The 15,537-nt window shown below is 43.8% G+C and overlaps 1 protein-coding gene across 2 annotated transcripts in view; it reads left to right on the top strand.

The window, feature by feature from the left end:
* Positions 1-15,537, top strand: part of slc44a2 (solute carrier family 44 member 2 (CTL2 blood group)) — a 64,246-nt gene that overhangs the window by 38,341 nt on the left and 10,368 nt on the right. For both annotated transcript variants that reach the window (XM_084317908.1, XM_084317909.1), the window contains exons 5-17: positions 3,883-3,967; positions 4,290-4,415; positions 4,532-4,586; positions 5,120-5,240; positions 5,426-5,509; positions 7,052-7,164; positions 7,338-7,469; positions 8,003-8,102; positions 8,743-8,835; positions 9,530-9,614; positions 10,019-10,275; positions 12,565-12,659; positions 12,830-12,933. In XM_084317908.1, the coding sequence (XP_084174034.1) occupies positions 3,883-3,967; positions 4,290-4,415; positions 4,532-4,586; positions 5,120-5,240; positions 5,426-5,509; positions 7,052-7,164; positions 7,338-7,469; positions 8,003-8,102; positions 8,743-8,835; positions 9,530-9,614; positions 10,019-10,275; positions 12,565-12,659; positions 12,830-12,933 (1,450 nt within the window). The remainder of the gene's footprint in view (positions 1-3,882; positions 3,968-4,289; positions 4,416-4,531; positions 4,587-5,119; positions 5,241-5,425; positions 5,510-7,051; positions 7,165-7,337; positions 7,470-8,002; positions 8,103-8,742; positions 8,836-9,529; positions 9,615-10,018; positions 10,276-12,564; positions 12,660-12,829; positions 12,934-15,537) is intronic.

Genomic DNA, 15,537 nt, shown 5'->3' with positions numbered 1-15,537 from the left:
CAACCTTTTTACACCAAGTACCACCTGAGAACTTTACACCAAGTACCACCATATGACCGACGTTAAAATACAGTCTATTCAGCTATGCACAGTTCACGCAGGAGGCAAATGTATTCCTAATAACATTATTTATTGTTAACTTTAGTCAGACACAGCCACAATGTACAAAGGGGTAGCACTAGAACTCATACACACACACACACATACACACACACACACACACACACACACACACACACAGCATGTTGTTGTCCATTGACAACTCACATAAGCAGGGCCGGACTGGGGAAATAATTCAGGCTGGGAAATATAGTGTGAAATATAGCCCCCAGTCAGGACACTTTTTAAGCGGGGGGTCCCCCACCAGGAATTATTTTGTTACAAAGATGTAATTTCCTGCATTCTGGTGCAGGAATCTTTACATTTTTACCCTTTAACACTTTCAGTGCCGGCCGTGTTCTCCTTTTTACCCGCTTGAATGCCGACACCCACTTCAATGATAGCGTTAAAAACGCATAATCTATGTTTTAAATTATGGCTATGTGTCTAATCTGCCCATTTATTGGAATATTCTCGAATACACTAGACACGTTGTCATTTGTCGGCCTATTTATGAATCGTTTTCAAATAAACGCTAGATTATCGATAGTATATGTGTACTTATGCACGCTATAGAAGCGAGCTGAGAAATCGTTTCTCTTATTTCCTCAACAGCACACACACACACACACACACACACACACACACACATATACACTTACGGGACACGCTGTTATCTCAGTGAAAACAGCTCTGATTATCCTAAAACTGGTAACATAGACTCCTTACCTTAGATCAGATGTTCTCCAAAAAGATTATTCCAATTCCTGATCGTCATTCCAAATATCGATCGCGTTTATTGATTGATTATTGGCTGCTGTAAAAATATATTCCAGGCTGCTTTCCATCTCGCGATCACTTCCCTCTTCATCAGATCCCTCGCCAGCATAGTGGAGCCAGTAGGCTCCCCCCCCACAGATCCACCAGTGTAATCGAATGGCCTGCAGTTACACAGGGATAGACGATAGGGGGCGGTATTTTCCCATCGGAGCTCCTAGAGGGGCTGCTGTACCAACGGGAGACTCGGTTGATGAAATATGAATTCAGATCGCTAATATAAAAAAAAAACGACAATTGGCATCGTCGGCACTCAACGGGGGGCATGAAATAACGACATAACACGTCGCTGGCACTCAAAGTGTTAAATGCCAGTGTATGTGATGGGCATCACAAATTATTGTAAACAAAAAAAGAAACACAAAAACGTAAATATCTTCAATATATCAAATGCAAAGTGGATATTTCTGGGGGGGATTATTACAGCCTAGCATAATGTCAATGATTAGCAACAACACTGATTTCGATGGATCTTTTGTTTTTTTGTAATGTCAGATTGAAAAAAATACTCACTCTTACCATTAGGAACTAAATTGTCCTCTTAAAAAACGCCATAAAAATATTATATGCTGAAATCTTTTTCCACCTTTTTCTTTCATAAATCTTTTATTAAACTTCAGCCCATGATCATAACCACCCCATATTCAATACATTTTCGAATTGTAACCCTTTAAATGCCCGTTTGTGTGATGGCATCACAAATTATTGTAAAAAAAACACACAAAAAGTGAAATATTTTCAATATATCCAATGCAAAGTCGATTTTTCTGGGGGGGATTATTACAGGCTAGCATGTCAATGATTAGCAACAACACTGATTTTGATGGATTTTTAGTTTTTTGTAGTGTCATATTTAACAACAACTCTTTTCAGAAAAGTGGGAGTATTTAATTTTTTATCTGACATTACAAAAAACAAAAAAATAAAAATGGTTATGATCAGAGCTGAAGTTGAATAAAAGATGTATGACTGTTTAGACTGCATTACTCTCTGTCACAGTGATCTCCTCGTTGTTCCCCACTTAGGTTATCTAACTATCGCGCCGCCGCAACTAGAAACACTGGCCTGGCCTGCTTCTAAGTTCAGTGGCCTGACTGCAATTTTTTTTTAATAATAATTATAATATATCTTATTTTTATTTTTTTTCAAGTACCACCGGTGGTACGCGTACCACAGGTTGAGAACCACTGGGTTAAGCAGTATTATTTTGTGTCTGTAAATGCTGGGGCAAGTGAGGAAAAAAGTTAACATTGAACCATGATTTCACAGTCAAATTACCTACTTTCATGATCCATATTACTGAAAGTATTTCACATTTAAAATCTTTTGAAAGAAAAACATCTGTATACAGTGGCTCAGGAGATAGAGAGTTTGTTTGGTAATTGAAAGGGTCCAATTTGGTTAAAACTAAAAGCACTATCCATTTATAGTATTGTATATTAGTACATTGCATAGTATATTTTATATTGTATGGTAACTCAGTTACTTCTATTCTGCATCGAACATTGTACATATGTCTATACTGAACACTGTGGCCTCTATTTTTACTTCTATTTTACATGCTATACTATTTTATTTCATACTTATCTTGTCTAGCACAGTCTCTGGAGTGTAACAGTAAGAAGCATTTTGTATAAAAGTATTCTGTACTTCTGTATGACAACTATTAAAGAAACTTGAAACTTGAACTTATACTTCTCAGAGCTTTAGAAATACAAATGATGCGTAGTGATTGTATTGATTGAGGATTAGTGTACTTTTGTAGTATAAGAGCGTCCTTTTCTAGTATAATGCAGTTTTAGTAACTGGTATATCTTCAAAAGAAAGCGTATCATTCTGGGCACAGAAAGCACGTGACAAGTTCCAACCACAGTGAGGGAAGCACAGACCTGCAGGTCTTCCCGGGCCCGTTGTGACTGAAACACTTTGTTTTGTTTTGTTTTTATGATTGGATTAGATGGATACATTACTGCCTTTAACCTCTTAAGCCATATTTTCAGAAATTTTATTTCATTCACGGTCTTTGCTGCCCTGTACCGGGCGCCTGGTGGTACTAAATCCAGATTTAACTGCCATTGGAAAGAGGAGATTTGGGCTGATCCATATATGTATGACGGCCATAATAAGGTAATGTACTTTTAGGTGAATTTTCTGAAAATATGGCTAGGGCTTAACAGGTTAAGGATCCCTATTACCTGGTGCCATAGCAGTCAGCTAGTCTTCCTGGGGTCCGCATAAAACACAAGCACAAGTAAAACCATACAATAGCAAATACAAAAGATAAAAACTAGAACTCAACACACAGTAGATGCTGAAACTAACAGGTAGGACACCTGAGACTACATATAAACAAAACGAAACGATACAAGCACCACAGCCTACAAACAAAAAAGCAGCAGAAATATGGAGGCAGATTATTCCAGAGAGATATTGACCTATAAATAAAAGATTGCAGTAAGGCATTAGTTCTCTGATGAGACCATTGCTAGACCCTCTGGTGTTATGATCATAAACAGTATTACTATAAATAAATAGTTCCAACAAAAAAAAACTGGCTTAAGTGACTTGGCTGTGACTTTGTGATTCCTTGTGAAGGTGTACCACGATCTGTATAACTGTGAGTGAGTATTTGTGTGTATCTACATGCTGACCTAGCATGTCCAAGACAAATCTCACCAAGGGACCAATAAAGTCTGTCTGTCCATCCATCCGTCAGTCTAGTCTATTATCGATCAATCTAAATGGTAAATGGCGCATTTTATATAGCGCTTTTATCCAAAGCACTTAACATTTTTAAATAAAATGTTTGTTCCTCACATTCACCCATTCACTCACACACCGATGGCAGAGGCAACCATGCAAGGTGCCAACCTACATATCATGAGCAATTAGGGGTTAAGTGTCTTGTTTGAATTTAACCTTGAATAAACCCCTGTCCAACAACAGGAAGAAGCCCTTACTATTCTACTTCAACATCCTGAAGTGTGCCAGTCCCATGTCCCTGCTAGCGTTCCAGTGTCCAACCACACAGGTCAGATGTCTTCCATCAGCACATATCTGTGTATAATACCACATGGCAGCGATACCAGTCATTGATATACTCTCTCTCTGTTTCTACCCATTTTGTGTGTGTGTGTGTGTGTGTGTGTGTGTGTGTGTGTGTGTGTGTGTGTGTGTGTGTGTGTGTGTGTGTGTGTGTGTGTGTGTGTGTGTGTGTGTGTGTGTGTGTGTGTGTGTGTGTGTGTGTGTGTGTGTGTGTGTGTGTGTGTGTGTGTGTGTGTGTGTGTGTGTGTGTGTGTGTGTGTGTGTGCATATGTGAATTTAATCTTTACCATGTTCTTGTTTGCGTGCAGTTATGTGTGGAAAGCTGTCCTACCAAGTACCTCTCCTTGTTAAAAGTGATGAGACTATCCACCAAGGATGACCAGGACTATTACAAAAAATACTGCAAGGAAGGAGTGGACTTTTCCAGCAACGAAGTGACCGATGACTCAACATAATGCATTTTATGTGACACTGAGAAATGTACAGTAAGGTTATTTCTTTACACAAGTACACATTCCATTGTATATGAAACCTTCCTGATGTGTTTCAGAGTGCTACTGAGATCTTCAAGCTGTGTCCGGCCATGATCATGCCCATGAAACCCTGTGAGTGCACTGACAATACCATATCTTAGGCCTGGGTTATACGGTCAAAATATCTTATCACAATATTTTCTCTTATTTTTGACGGTATTTGTTTTTTCCCCCCAATGCAAATTACAGTGTGATTTGATGTTTTTATTTTTTTTGTAATACAATTGTCATGGTGCTTTTTCATTTAGAAGGTATATTCTTCTACATTTTTATCTCCAAATCTTTATAAATACTGCTGCAAGGAAAATATTTTAGATTAAATAAAAAAGAAATAAAATACATGTATCATTCATGTTAGGATTCGGGTATGTTGTTGGTGTATAGTATTGTATAGCAAATAAATCATACCTTTGCATGCATGACGGTGTACCTTTGATATTCATTATACCTCCCAGCCCTACTACATCTTGATACTCTTACGTTCCCCCCCTTGCATGACGTGTCCTTACAAGCTGTAGCCGTGTTATGGTTTAGTTGTGTAGGCCTATGTGTGAAGCAGTCTGTTGGAACAATGCAGTCTTACCTGCCCACTCTCTCTCTCCCAGTCATAAATCGCTGCTTCCCCGCCCTGGCAACACTGAAAGGTGGGGTGGTGGTGGTTGGCAACGAGACCAGTTTCGGAGAAACAGAGAACGTCACCGCCATAGAATTGCTAGAAGCTTCAAAGTGGGTCTTTTTGCACCATTCCACATGTCAAAAATATACTAAAGACTTTTCTCAAGCTTCCAAAAGCGAGCCTGTTAAGTTTAAGAAATCTACCTTCTAGCTGAACTTCTAACATAAACATTTTCTCATATTCCCACAAGCTTGGTTGTACTTGTAGGTATGAAGTAAGCTTCTTTTTGGCACAGGAAATTGAATGTGGTCGTGGAAGCTCGCCAGGTGGCCATGAAGATCTTTGAGGACTACACTGAATCCTGGCATTGGATCTTGCTGTAAGTCCAATCTTTTTCTGTGTAATGTTGGGAAAACACAGAACACCATGGCATGCATACATGATGACTAATGAGTAACATGATAAACTGGTGTTGTATTCGACGAGGAGACTGAATCTGCACTCTGTTGTTAAAGGGGTAAATGAGGGCGTGTGAAGAAGAAGAATTTTAGTGTCCTGGATCCTTCACTGATTTATCATTTTAAACCCAGGCCCCAGCAGAACGTTAGTACTATTGACCTCAACTGACTTGTGGTGCATTCCATCTAAGTCGGCACTAGGAAAAAATCCAACCTCCTACTTGGAAAAGTGCAAAGGAACGGCCATTTAAGTCGGAATTTCAAGTTGTGCACACAGTGAACGGCAAACAAAGCACACCCGTGCGTAGATTTTTACTTGAAAACAAGTCTAACTTTTATCTGAGGTACTTCTAGCTAGATGTCCTTTGTTAGATTACCAGCGCAAAGTCAAAAAGTAGGTCAACACAAATTTGCTGCGGGCTACCAACTCTGGATTTACAACATCCTAAGGAATTTACCCATCTCAAACCCACCCTCTTTTCTTGATCCTCCAATCACAACTTTGTCTGAGGGAAGCAACAGTTGTTGATTGGAGGATCAAGAAAAGCGGGCAGAGTTTGAGATAGATCAATAACATTAGGCTCAGATATCAAATCAAATCAAATTTATTTGTAAAGCCTGCAATCACACGTTAATGTCCCCATGGGCTGGGCAAGTCTTCTTTAAACAGGTCAAGAAGAAACGTCACAATAAATCAAGAACAAAAGAAAAACATCATGAAATCCAAAATGCTCAGGTGAATGTGTGTGATGTCTGTCCTCTCCCTCTGCAGGGGGCTGGTGATATAATGTGTGTGATGTCTGTCCTCTCCCTCTGCAGGGGGCTGGTGATATAATGTGTGTGATGTCTGTCCTCTCCCTCTGCAGGGGGCTGGTGATATAATGTGTGTGATGTCTGTCCTCTCCCTCTGCAGGGGGCTGGTGATATAATGTGTGTGATGTCTGTCCTCTCCCTCTGCAGGGGGCTGGTGATATAATGTGTGATGTCTGTCCTCTCCCTCTGCAGGGGGCTGGTGATATAATGTGTGTGATGTCTGTCCTCTCCCTCTGCAGGGGGCTGGTGATATAATGTGTGTGATGTCTGTCCTCTCCCTCTGCAGGGGGCTGGTGATATAATGTGTGTGATGTCTGTCCTCTCCCTCTGCAGGGGGCTGGTGATATAATGTGTGTGATGTCTGTCCTCTCCCTCTGCAGGGGGCTGGTGATATAATGTGTGTGATGTCTGTCCTCTCCCTCTGCAGGGGGCTGGTGATATAATGTGTGTGATGTCTGTCTCCCTCTGCAGGGGGCTGGTGATATAATGTGTGTGATGTCTGTCCTCCCCCTCTGCAGGGGGCTGGTGATATAATGTGTGTGATGCATGTCTCCCTCTGCAGGGGGCTGGTGATATAATGTGTGTGATGTCTGTCTTCCTCTGCAGGGGGCTGGTGATATAATGTGTGTGATGTCTGTCTTCCTCTGCAGGGGGCTGGTGATAGCCATGATAGTCAGTCTGATCTTCATAGTCCTGCTGCGCTACCTGGCTGGGGTCATGGTCTGGGTTATGATCGTCTCGGTTATTCTGGTTATCGGATATGGTAAGTCCTTCAAAAAAATATATATATATTAATGTTCATTTTAACAAAAGATATGTCCTTTTGTTTTGATAGCTATTTTGTCAAACTTCTCTGAGGCTTTGTAAAATGTGAATTTCTTGCATTATAATCATTATATTACAGAATTATCATTATATAATTGCGTGTGTGCTAAGGGATCTTCCACTGCTGCATGGAGTTTGTCCAACTGAAGGAAAAGGCTGGAGCTGATGTCACCATCCATGACCTGGGCATCCAGACCGACTTGGAAGTCTACCTGCAGATCAGACAGACCTGGCTGGCCTTCAGTAAACACAGACTCTTTTTCATTTCTCTACTGCAAACCACCCACCCCCCAAAACACACACACACACACACACACACACACACACACACACACACACACACACACACACACACACACACACACACACACACACACGCACGCACATAGACACACAGGCACATTTGAATACTTTATTTGGTTCCACAAATTATATTACATAAACAGGGAATCAAATATATCAGGGCCAAGCAGCACTGAACACTTAAGGGTACACATAGCACCTCCTTCTCCACGCGGCTAAGCTGCCAATAATAGCTGAGACAGAGCAATATTTCGCAATTTGTTTGGCTTTTCTCTTAGACATTGCAGCAATTCTCAGACCGGTCATGGTGCATTTATATATATGGCCAAGACTTCTGAATACAAGTACACTACACTATATCTACACCTGTACCCAAGGCCGGCCATCACATCACACACACACATATACATAGACAGACATGTATCACAGTTTCTTACCATCACTGTTGTATTCTCTCCTCCCTCCTTAACCAGTGATCATCCTGGCCATTGTGGAGGTGATCATCATCCTGCTACTCATCTTCCTCAGAAAGAGAGTCCTCATCGCCATCGCCCTCATCAAGGAGGCCAGCAGGTCTTTCCTCTGCTCATTTATTTCAGGCTTGTACTCTACTGACTTGGCTCTTTCTAATCCCATTCAAGCTGCACGCTATTCCACTGTAATAAACAGCAGGGTTGTGCTCAACTCAATCAATTCTAAATGAACTGCAATTCATATGCTAACGTAGAGCGTTCGTTCTCACTTACTGCATTTCTTAATAGGTTGGATATGACTTATCTTCTCATAACAAACGTTTTTCAATATTTGAGATTTTAAGAAAACCCACTGAATTCATTGATTTCAAAGTGAATGGAGCACAACCCCCAGTAAACAACACATGTTACTATCCTGGAGGGTAGCTTTGTAAATAATTGCCAAATTGCGAAACCCTTTCTTCATTTCAGTCATCATTTTCAAAGCTTGTCTTTTTATTGACCAAACAGCTGTGCCATAGCTAAAAAAATACCCATTAAATTAGAGCAGCTAACCCCCCTCCACAAGACATTCTGTTTACATAGCAATGTCATAGGGAAATAGGGCAATGGACCTATCTCAAACCCTGCCCTCTTTTCTTGATCCTTCAATCACAACTGTCGCTTCCCTCGGACAAGGATCAAGAAATAGGGGTGTAGCTTGACATAGGAAACTTCTTGACTATTGTAATGTTATTTAGAGCTGTTGGGCACGTGATGTCATCACTGTTCTACCCCCTGCTGACCTTCGCCCTCCTGGCTGTGGTCATCGCCTACTGGGCCGTCACCGCTGTGTATCCTTCTGCTGTTAGTCATCACTGCATTTCTATACCGTTTAAAGTCATATTGAAATATGCACTATGAAATGAAAGTATGAATGTATGAAAGTATTCTGTACTTCTGTATGACAACTATTAAAGAACTTGAATGAATGATTTTTATTTCGGTTTTCTTTTACAAAGCAATGTACAATGTATAAAAAAAATTATTAAGAAAACGACCGAAAAGGTGTAGGCTGAAGCCGAGGCTTATATTGCCTACCCTTTTTACATTACATTATTAAGGAAAAGAAAAAAGTTAATTCAGTACATCATTTTGCAAAAACAAAGACAAAAGGTTACAGAGGTTTCATAGTTATAGTGTACAGTTATATACAGTAATATACAAAACGTATACACATTTTCATTTTTGTCACGGTTGTAATGTACAGTTATATTATAATAAAATATAATTAGGATTATAATAAAGTTTTATATTTACGTATCACCTTATATTTGAAAATGTTCTTAAATGTATGAATCGACCTACATTTTTTATTCATTGTCACAGTTATTCCACAGGTTTAACCCTTTAACAGATATACATCTACTTTTAATATTCGTCCTTGCCTTTGTGTTTTTGAAGACACATGTTCCCCTGAGTTCATACTGGCTATGAGTGCGACAGCACAAGTCCATGCTTGTGTATAACCTTGACAGCCCTGACCAGCTTCTTGTCCACCTCTAATGATGAAGTCTTCAAAGTGGTCAACACCTCGGCGTGTGAGTACTCCGGAGACACCTGCGATCCCAAGGTATGGACCGTTGCACCGTCTCCGCCCTAGTAACCTGTTCCTGTTGCCCTAGCAACCGGTTCTTATTGCCAGGCAGACATAATTTCTGCTATCATTTGTCACCTCTTTTGGGGTGTGTGTTGGGGGGTCTTATAAAGATATTTATGTAATTTGATTTACTGAGTTGGCTGGTGTCTAACTTTTACACTCAATATTTCTATTACAACACACCTGTAAAGTTTGCTTAGTACCGTGATGTGTGCCTTATACTCATGATGAATAACTTCTAATCCCCAAGCCTCTCTCTCTCTCTCTCTCTCTCTCTCTCTCTCTCTCTCTCTCTCTCTCTCTCTCTCTCTCTCTCTCTCTCTCTCTCTCTCTCTCTCTCTCTCTCTCTCTCTCTCTCTCTCTCTCTCCCTCCACAGACATTCAACAACACCAACGTGTCATGTCCTAATGCTGAATGCTTGTTTGCTTTCTATGGCGGGGAGACAATCTACCACAAATACCTCATCCTGTTTCAGTTCTACAATGTCTTCCTGTTCTTCTGGTGTGCCAACTTTGTGACAGCGCTGGGCCAGATGACCCTTTCGGGGGCCTTTGCCTCCTACTATTGGGCCTTCAAGAAGCCCAACGACATCCCCGCGTTCCCCATCTTTGCCTCTCTGGGCCGGGCACTGCGGTAGGACATGGGGTGTGCGCTATCGGGTGGGAGAAATAATTATGTCATGATCGCGATCATAGCTTTTGTCGATTCTGCATCAATTCAATAATAGTTTTCTGTTTTTTTGTGTGCTACTTTTCCTGGTTAATTTAAACCCTCTTAACAGTAATGGAAGTAAATTATATTGGCTCACATTTAACTGTTAAGTGTAACAACTTAGTTATAGTGTAACAAACAAACAGGTATTGTGAACTGGTACTGAACTGGGATCAAAAGCGATTCAAATCACTTTGAGAATTGTTTGATAACAAAAATGTAGTCCTAATAATCTGAATGGAATGGAGTTGTCATATCGCTGGTGATTCCCAGTGCAGGCAGGTCCCTGGTGATTCCCAGTGCGGGCAGGTCCCTGGTGATTCCCACCCCAGTGCAGGCAGGTCCCTTGTGATTCCCAGTGCAGGCAGGTCCCTGGTGATTCCCAGTGCAGGCAGGTCCCTGGTGATTCCCAGTGCAGGCAGGTCCCTTGTGATTCCCAGTGCAGGCAGGTCCCTGGTGATTCCCACCCCAGTGCAGGCAGGTCCCTGGTGATTCCCACCCCAGTGCAGGCAGGTCCCTGGTGATTCCCAGTGCAGGCAGGTCCCTTGTGATTCCCACCCCCAGTGCAGGCAGGTCCCTTGTGATTCCCAGTGTAGGCAGGTCCCTGGTGATTCCCAGTGCAGGCAGGTCCCTTGTGATTCCCACCCCCAGTGCAGGCAGGTCCCTGGTGATTCCCAGTGCAGGCAGGTCCCTGGTGATTCCCAGTGCAGGCAGGTCCCTTGTGATTCCCACCCCCAGTGCAGACAGGTCCCTGGTGATTCCCACCCCCAGTGCAGGCAGGTCCCTGGTGATTCCCACCCCCAGTGCAGGCAGGTCCCTGGTGATTCCCAGTGCAGGCAGGTCCCTGGTGATTCCCACCCCAGTGCAGGCAGGTCCCTTGTGATTCCCAGTGCAGGCAGGTCCCTTGTGATTCCCACCCCAGTGCAGGCAGGTCCCTGGTGATTCCCAGTGCAGGCAGGTCCCTTGTGATTCCCACCCCAGTGCAGGCAGGTCCCTGGTGATTCCCACCCCCAGTGCAGGCAGGTCCCTTGTGATTCCCAGTGCAGGCAGGTCCCTTGTGATTCCCACCCCAGTGCAGGCAGGTCCCTTGTGATTCCCAGTGCAGGCAGGTCCCTTGTGATTCCCACCCCCAGTGCAGGCAGGTCCCTTGTGATTCCCAGTGCAGGCAGGTCCCTGGTGATTCCCAGTGCAGGCAGGTCCCTGGTGATTCCCACCCCAGTGCAGGCAGGTCCCTGGTGATTCCCACCCCAGTGCAGGCAGGTCCCTGGTGATTCCCACCCCAGTACAGGCAGGTCCCTGGTGATTCCCAGTGCAGGCAGGTCCCTGGTGATTCCCAGTGCAGGCAGGTCCCTGGTGATTCCCACCCCCAGTGCAGGCAGGTCCCTGGTGATTCCCACCCCCAGTGCAGGCAGGTCCCTGGTGATTCCCAGTGCAGGCAGGTCCCTGGTGATTCCCAGTGCAGGCAGGTCCCTGGTGATTCCCAGTGCAGGCAAGTCCCTGGTGATTCCCAGTGCAGGCAGGTCCCTGGTGATTCCCACCCCAGTGCAGGCAGGTCCCTGGTGATTCCCAGTGCAGGCAGGTCCCTGGTGATTCCCACCCCCAGTACAGGCAGGTCCCTGGTGATTCCCACCCCCAGTGCAGGCAGGTCCCTGGTGATTCCCAGTGCAGGCAGGTCCCTGGTGATTCCCAGTGCAGGCAGGTCCCTGGTGATTCCCAGTGTAGGCAGGTCCCTTGTGATTCCCACCCCCAGTGCAGGCAAGTCCCTGGTGATTCCCACCCCCAGTGCAGGCAAGTCCCTGGTGATTCCCACCCCCAGTGCAGGCAGGTCCCTTGTGATTCCCACCCCCAGTGCAGGCAGGGCTTGACACTTATTCCTTTCCCAAGGAGCACATGTGCACATTCCCACCCCAGTGCAGGAGTACAGAGAAAAACGTTTGTACCGATACTTATTTTTCAATATGGTTGTGTATAAACAATTGCGAATTGTTTCATGTTGAGCTATAGATAGTGAATGAATACACACAGAAAGGTACATCATGCCAATGTTCATGCTTTATTTGTTTTAAACGAGACGATTTAGAAATGTGTCCATTGGAAATACATTGCAATTTCACGCGAGGTGGACCGGCCGGAAACAACAATGACGTAACCACTACACCTCCCTATATAACCCTGTAATAATGTAACCACAACCACCTCCTTCCTGTCCAGGTACCACACTGGCTCCCTGGCGTTCGGCTCTCTGATCCTCTCTCTGGTCCAGATCATCAGGGTCCTGCTGGAATACCTGGATCACAAGCTGAAAGGTCAGATGGTATAACATTATCGCGCTGGATTGATTGATTGATTGATTGACAAAATACACTGGCAAATTAAAACTGACTGAATACATAGGGGGGGGGGGGGTTGAGTGAATAAATACATGGATCATAATGATCTTCATACCCATGACGTGGTTGTTGTTCTCAACCTTTAGGAGCCCAGAATGCAGTTGCCAAGTTCATGTTGAGTTGCATGAAGTGCTGCTTCTGGTGTCTGGAAAAGTGCATCAAGTTCCTGAACAGAAACGCTTACATCATGGTGAGTTTATTCTTTCAACTTGATACATCTTGACAACATTTAAGCCTTTCACAGCCACACTACCAAAGGGTTAACCCTTTCACAGCCACACTACAGAAAGTTAACCCTTTCACTACCACACTACAGACGGTTACTGCGACAATACAGAAGGTTAACCCTGTCACTGCCACGCGACAAAGGGTTAACCCTTTCACAACCACACTACAGAAGGTTAGCCCTGCTTTCACTACCACACTACAGACGGTTAGTGTGGTAGTGAAAGGGTTAACCTTCTGTAGTGTGGTAGTGAAAGGGTTAGTGAGGCAACACAGGACAAAGCAGACAACAGGGTGACCCAGGTGACAGGAGCTACCAGTACGGAGCGCAGGGATTTCACCTGGATTTAGCACTCATGCGTCATGACTAGAGTGGTTTCTATTACGTAGCACCCACTGTGAGAATGACCACCAGCACACTGTGTGTACACAAAACACTCGTGGTATGAAAGTACCACAGCTCTCATATGAGCGTGTAATGTAATGTCAAGCAGGTAATGGACTTGTGGGAATTTCTTTTTTTCAGTAAATAGTGACCAGAATTTGGAGTACAGTTAACCTTCTGTAGTGTGGTAGTGAAAGGGTTAAGCATAATTTAAGCTCTGGTGAAAATTACTTGTTCAGTACAGATGTGTAAGGGTCTCGGTATACTTGCTTTTAACCATCCGTACGAGTAGACAATCGGCTGCATTGTTCACATACTTGCCTGCATATTTTGCGTGTACCTGGTGGATTGAAAAGTCTATCCACTAGGGGGCAGATCAGGAGAAGAATATCTCCCTTGTGAACTATCCACTATCCAGATTTGCAACATAAACATAAAACATGGCGACACTCAAGGAGGTTGTGTTGAGATCACGGCAGATAAAGGTCTTGGACCTGTTTCCATTTAGCTTTCCATGTGGACTTTTATCGTTTAGCCTGTCACATCCACACTGCCCCCACTGTCGATGTGCTTCATTGTATCTTTCGGATGCGTAGTGTTAACTTCTGAGGATGTGCACAAAGTACGCTCCAAAGGAACGCAGGATACCTCTTAAGCACTTGAACACTTAAGCTCCATGCCATCAGGGACAATCCCTCCCATCCACTATACACTATACACTCTACTTGGCTGACAGAAGGAGCATGTTCAGTGCTAGACTAAAGCCCTTCCCATAGTCGAGCGGACCGTACACGGAGCAGACTCCCGCGGGCTCAAAGCGGACCCAAAGGGTACTCAAAGCAGACCCAAAGCAGAGTCCAAGTGCGAAGCTCCTATTTTCTGACGCGCGGACGTCCGCGGCGCCCACTTGGTGTCACACAAAACGCTGCTCGGCGTTTTGGTTGACATTGAACTGCATTTAATGTGATGCCGATCTGCATTTTACTCTGACCACTCGCTCCGTGCCAAGAGAGAGTAGGGCTTGAGATGTTTGAATGGCTTTTCTAAATGAAGTGTGTAAAACTGCCCGTTTTATTATCGAAATATTGGAAACGGAGATAACATACTCTTTATTTTGACATCGGATGACGACGACATGACAGAAGTTAAACAGCGTGGGGAAAATTGTGTAAACTGGCGCGAGACATCGGAAATTGGTCCGTGGAGATCCGCTCGACTGAAAGCTCAAAGAGTCCAGTGGACCTCCGCAGAGTCCAGTCCGTGTACAGTCCGCTCGACTATGGGAGCACCTTTAAGACTCCCAAGATGTAGCACTGCACAGGAAGTCCTTCATTCCAACAGCCATCAGACTTTATAATGCATCACTGTGCCTCACTGCACCACTGAGCACAGGGTAACAGTACTATCTTCCTGGGCCCTCATTCATCAATAGTGTGCGTAGAACATTTCTATTTCCACACGTAAGCACGGAATGTAGAACTAGTGTACGCACAGGGAAGTCGGGATTCATCACACGGTGCGTAAGCAGGCTCTATGCTCCTCCGTGTTGATGAATACCACTTTGTTCTACCGTCAATGCTCGTGCATGATTATCCATATATGGTCATGAAAATGAGGAAACACCCCCCATGGGATGTGAAATAATGGACTGACCCGAGCGGGACTCTGAGAAACTCCACGGAGAATTCACTGCTGTCGAACCAAGAAGACACTATCGCGTATTATGGGATAAATAAAAGGCGGATTTGTAAACGGTGATGTCAGATATCAACGGCTCCCTAAGACCATTGCTGCAATTCTGCCTGGACAGCTCAAAATACTAATAAAGACCGTTCGTTGACCACTGTTTGGCGTTGGTTGTGTGTCATCATAACCGTGCTGTAATATGAATGCCTTTATTAGTTGTGTTCGATTGGCTATATGATTTTTAGAGGCATCTATTTTGTTGTCGGCTAATAAAGACCGCGCTGGAATATGACTGCCTTTTCCCGTGTTGTTTGATTAATACACAGGGATTAAAGTTCTCCTCAATTCTATTCCAAATCGCGATGGATCTCCCGTCAATTTTCTACCTGCTGCATATGATTTCTAGAGGCATACTACAATCTATTTTGATGTCAGTATTGGGTAGCCTATATAAACAATATAATACGAGAGCATATACAAGAACAATGAATCTCACTG

This window comes from Notolepis coatsorum (genome assembly GCF_963971535.1).
Source record: "Notolepis coatsorum genome assembly, chromosome: 7".
Classification (NCBI taxonomy): Eukaryota; Metazoa; Chordata; class Actinopteri; order Aulopiformes; family Paralepididae; genus Notolepis; species Notolepis coatsorum.
The sequence above is the reverse complement of the archived record's forward strand: the minus strand, read 5'-3'. Positions and strand labels throughout refer to the sequence as shown.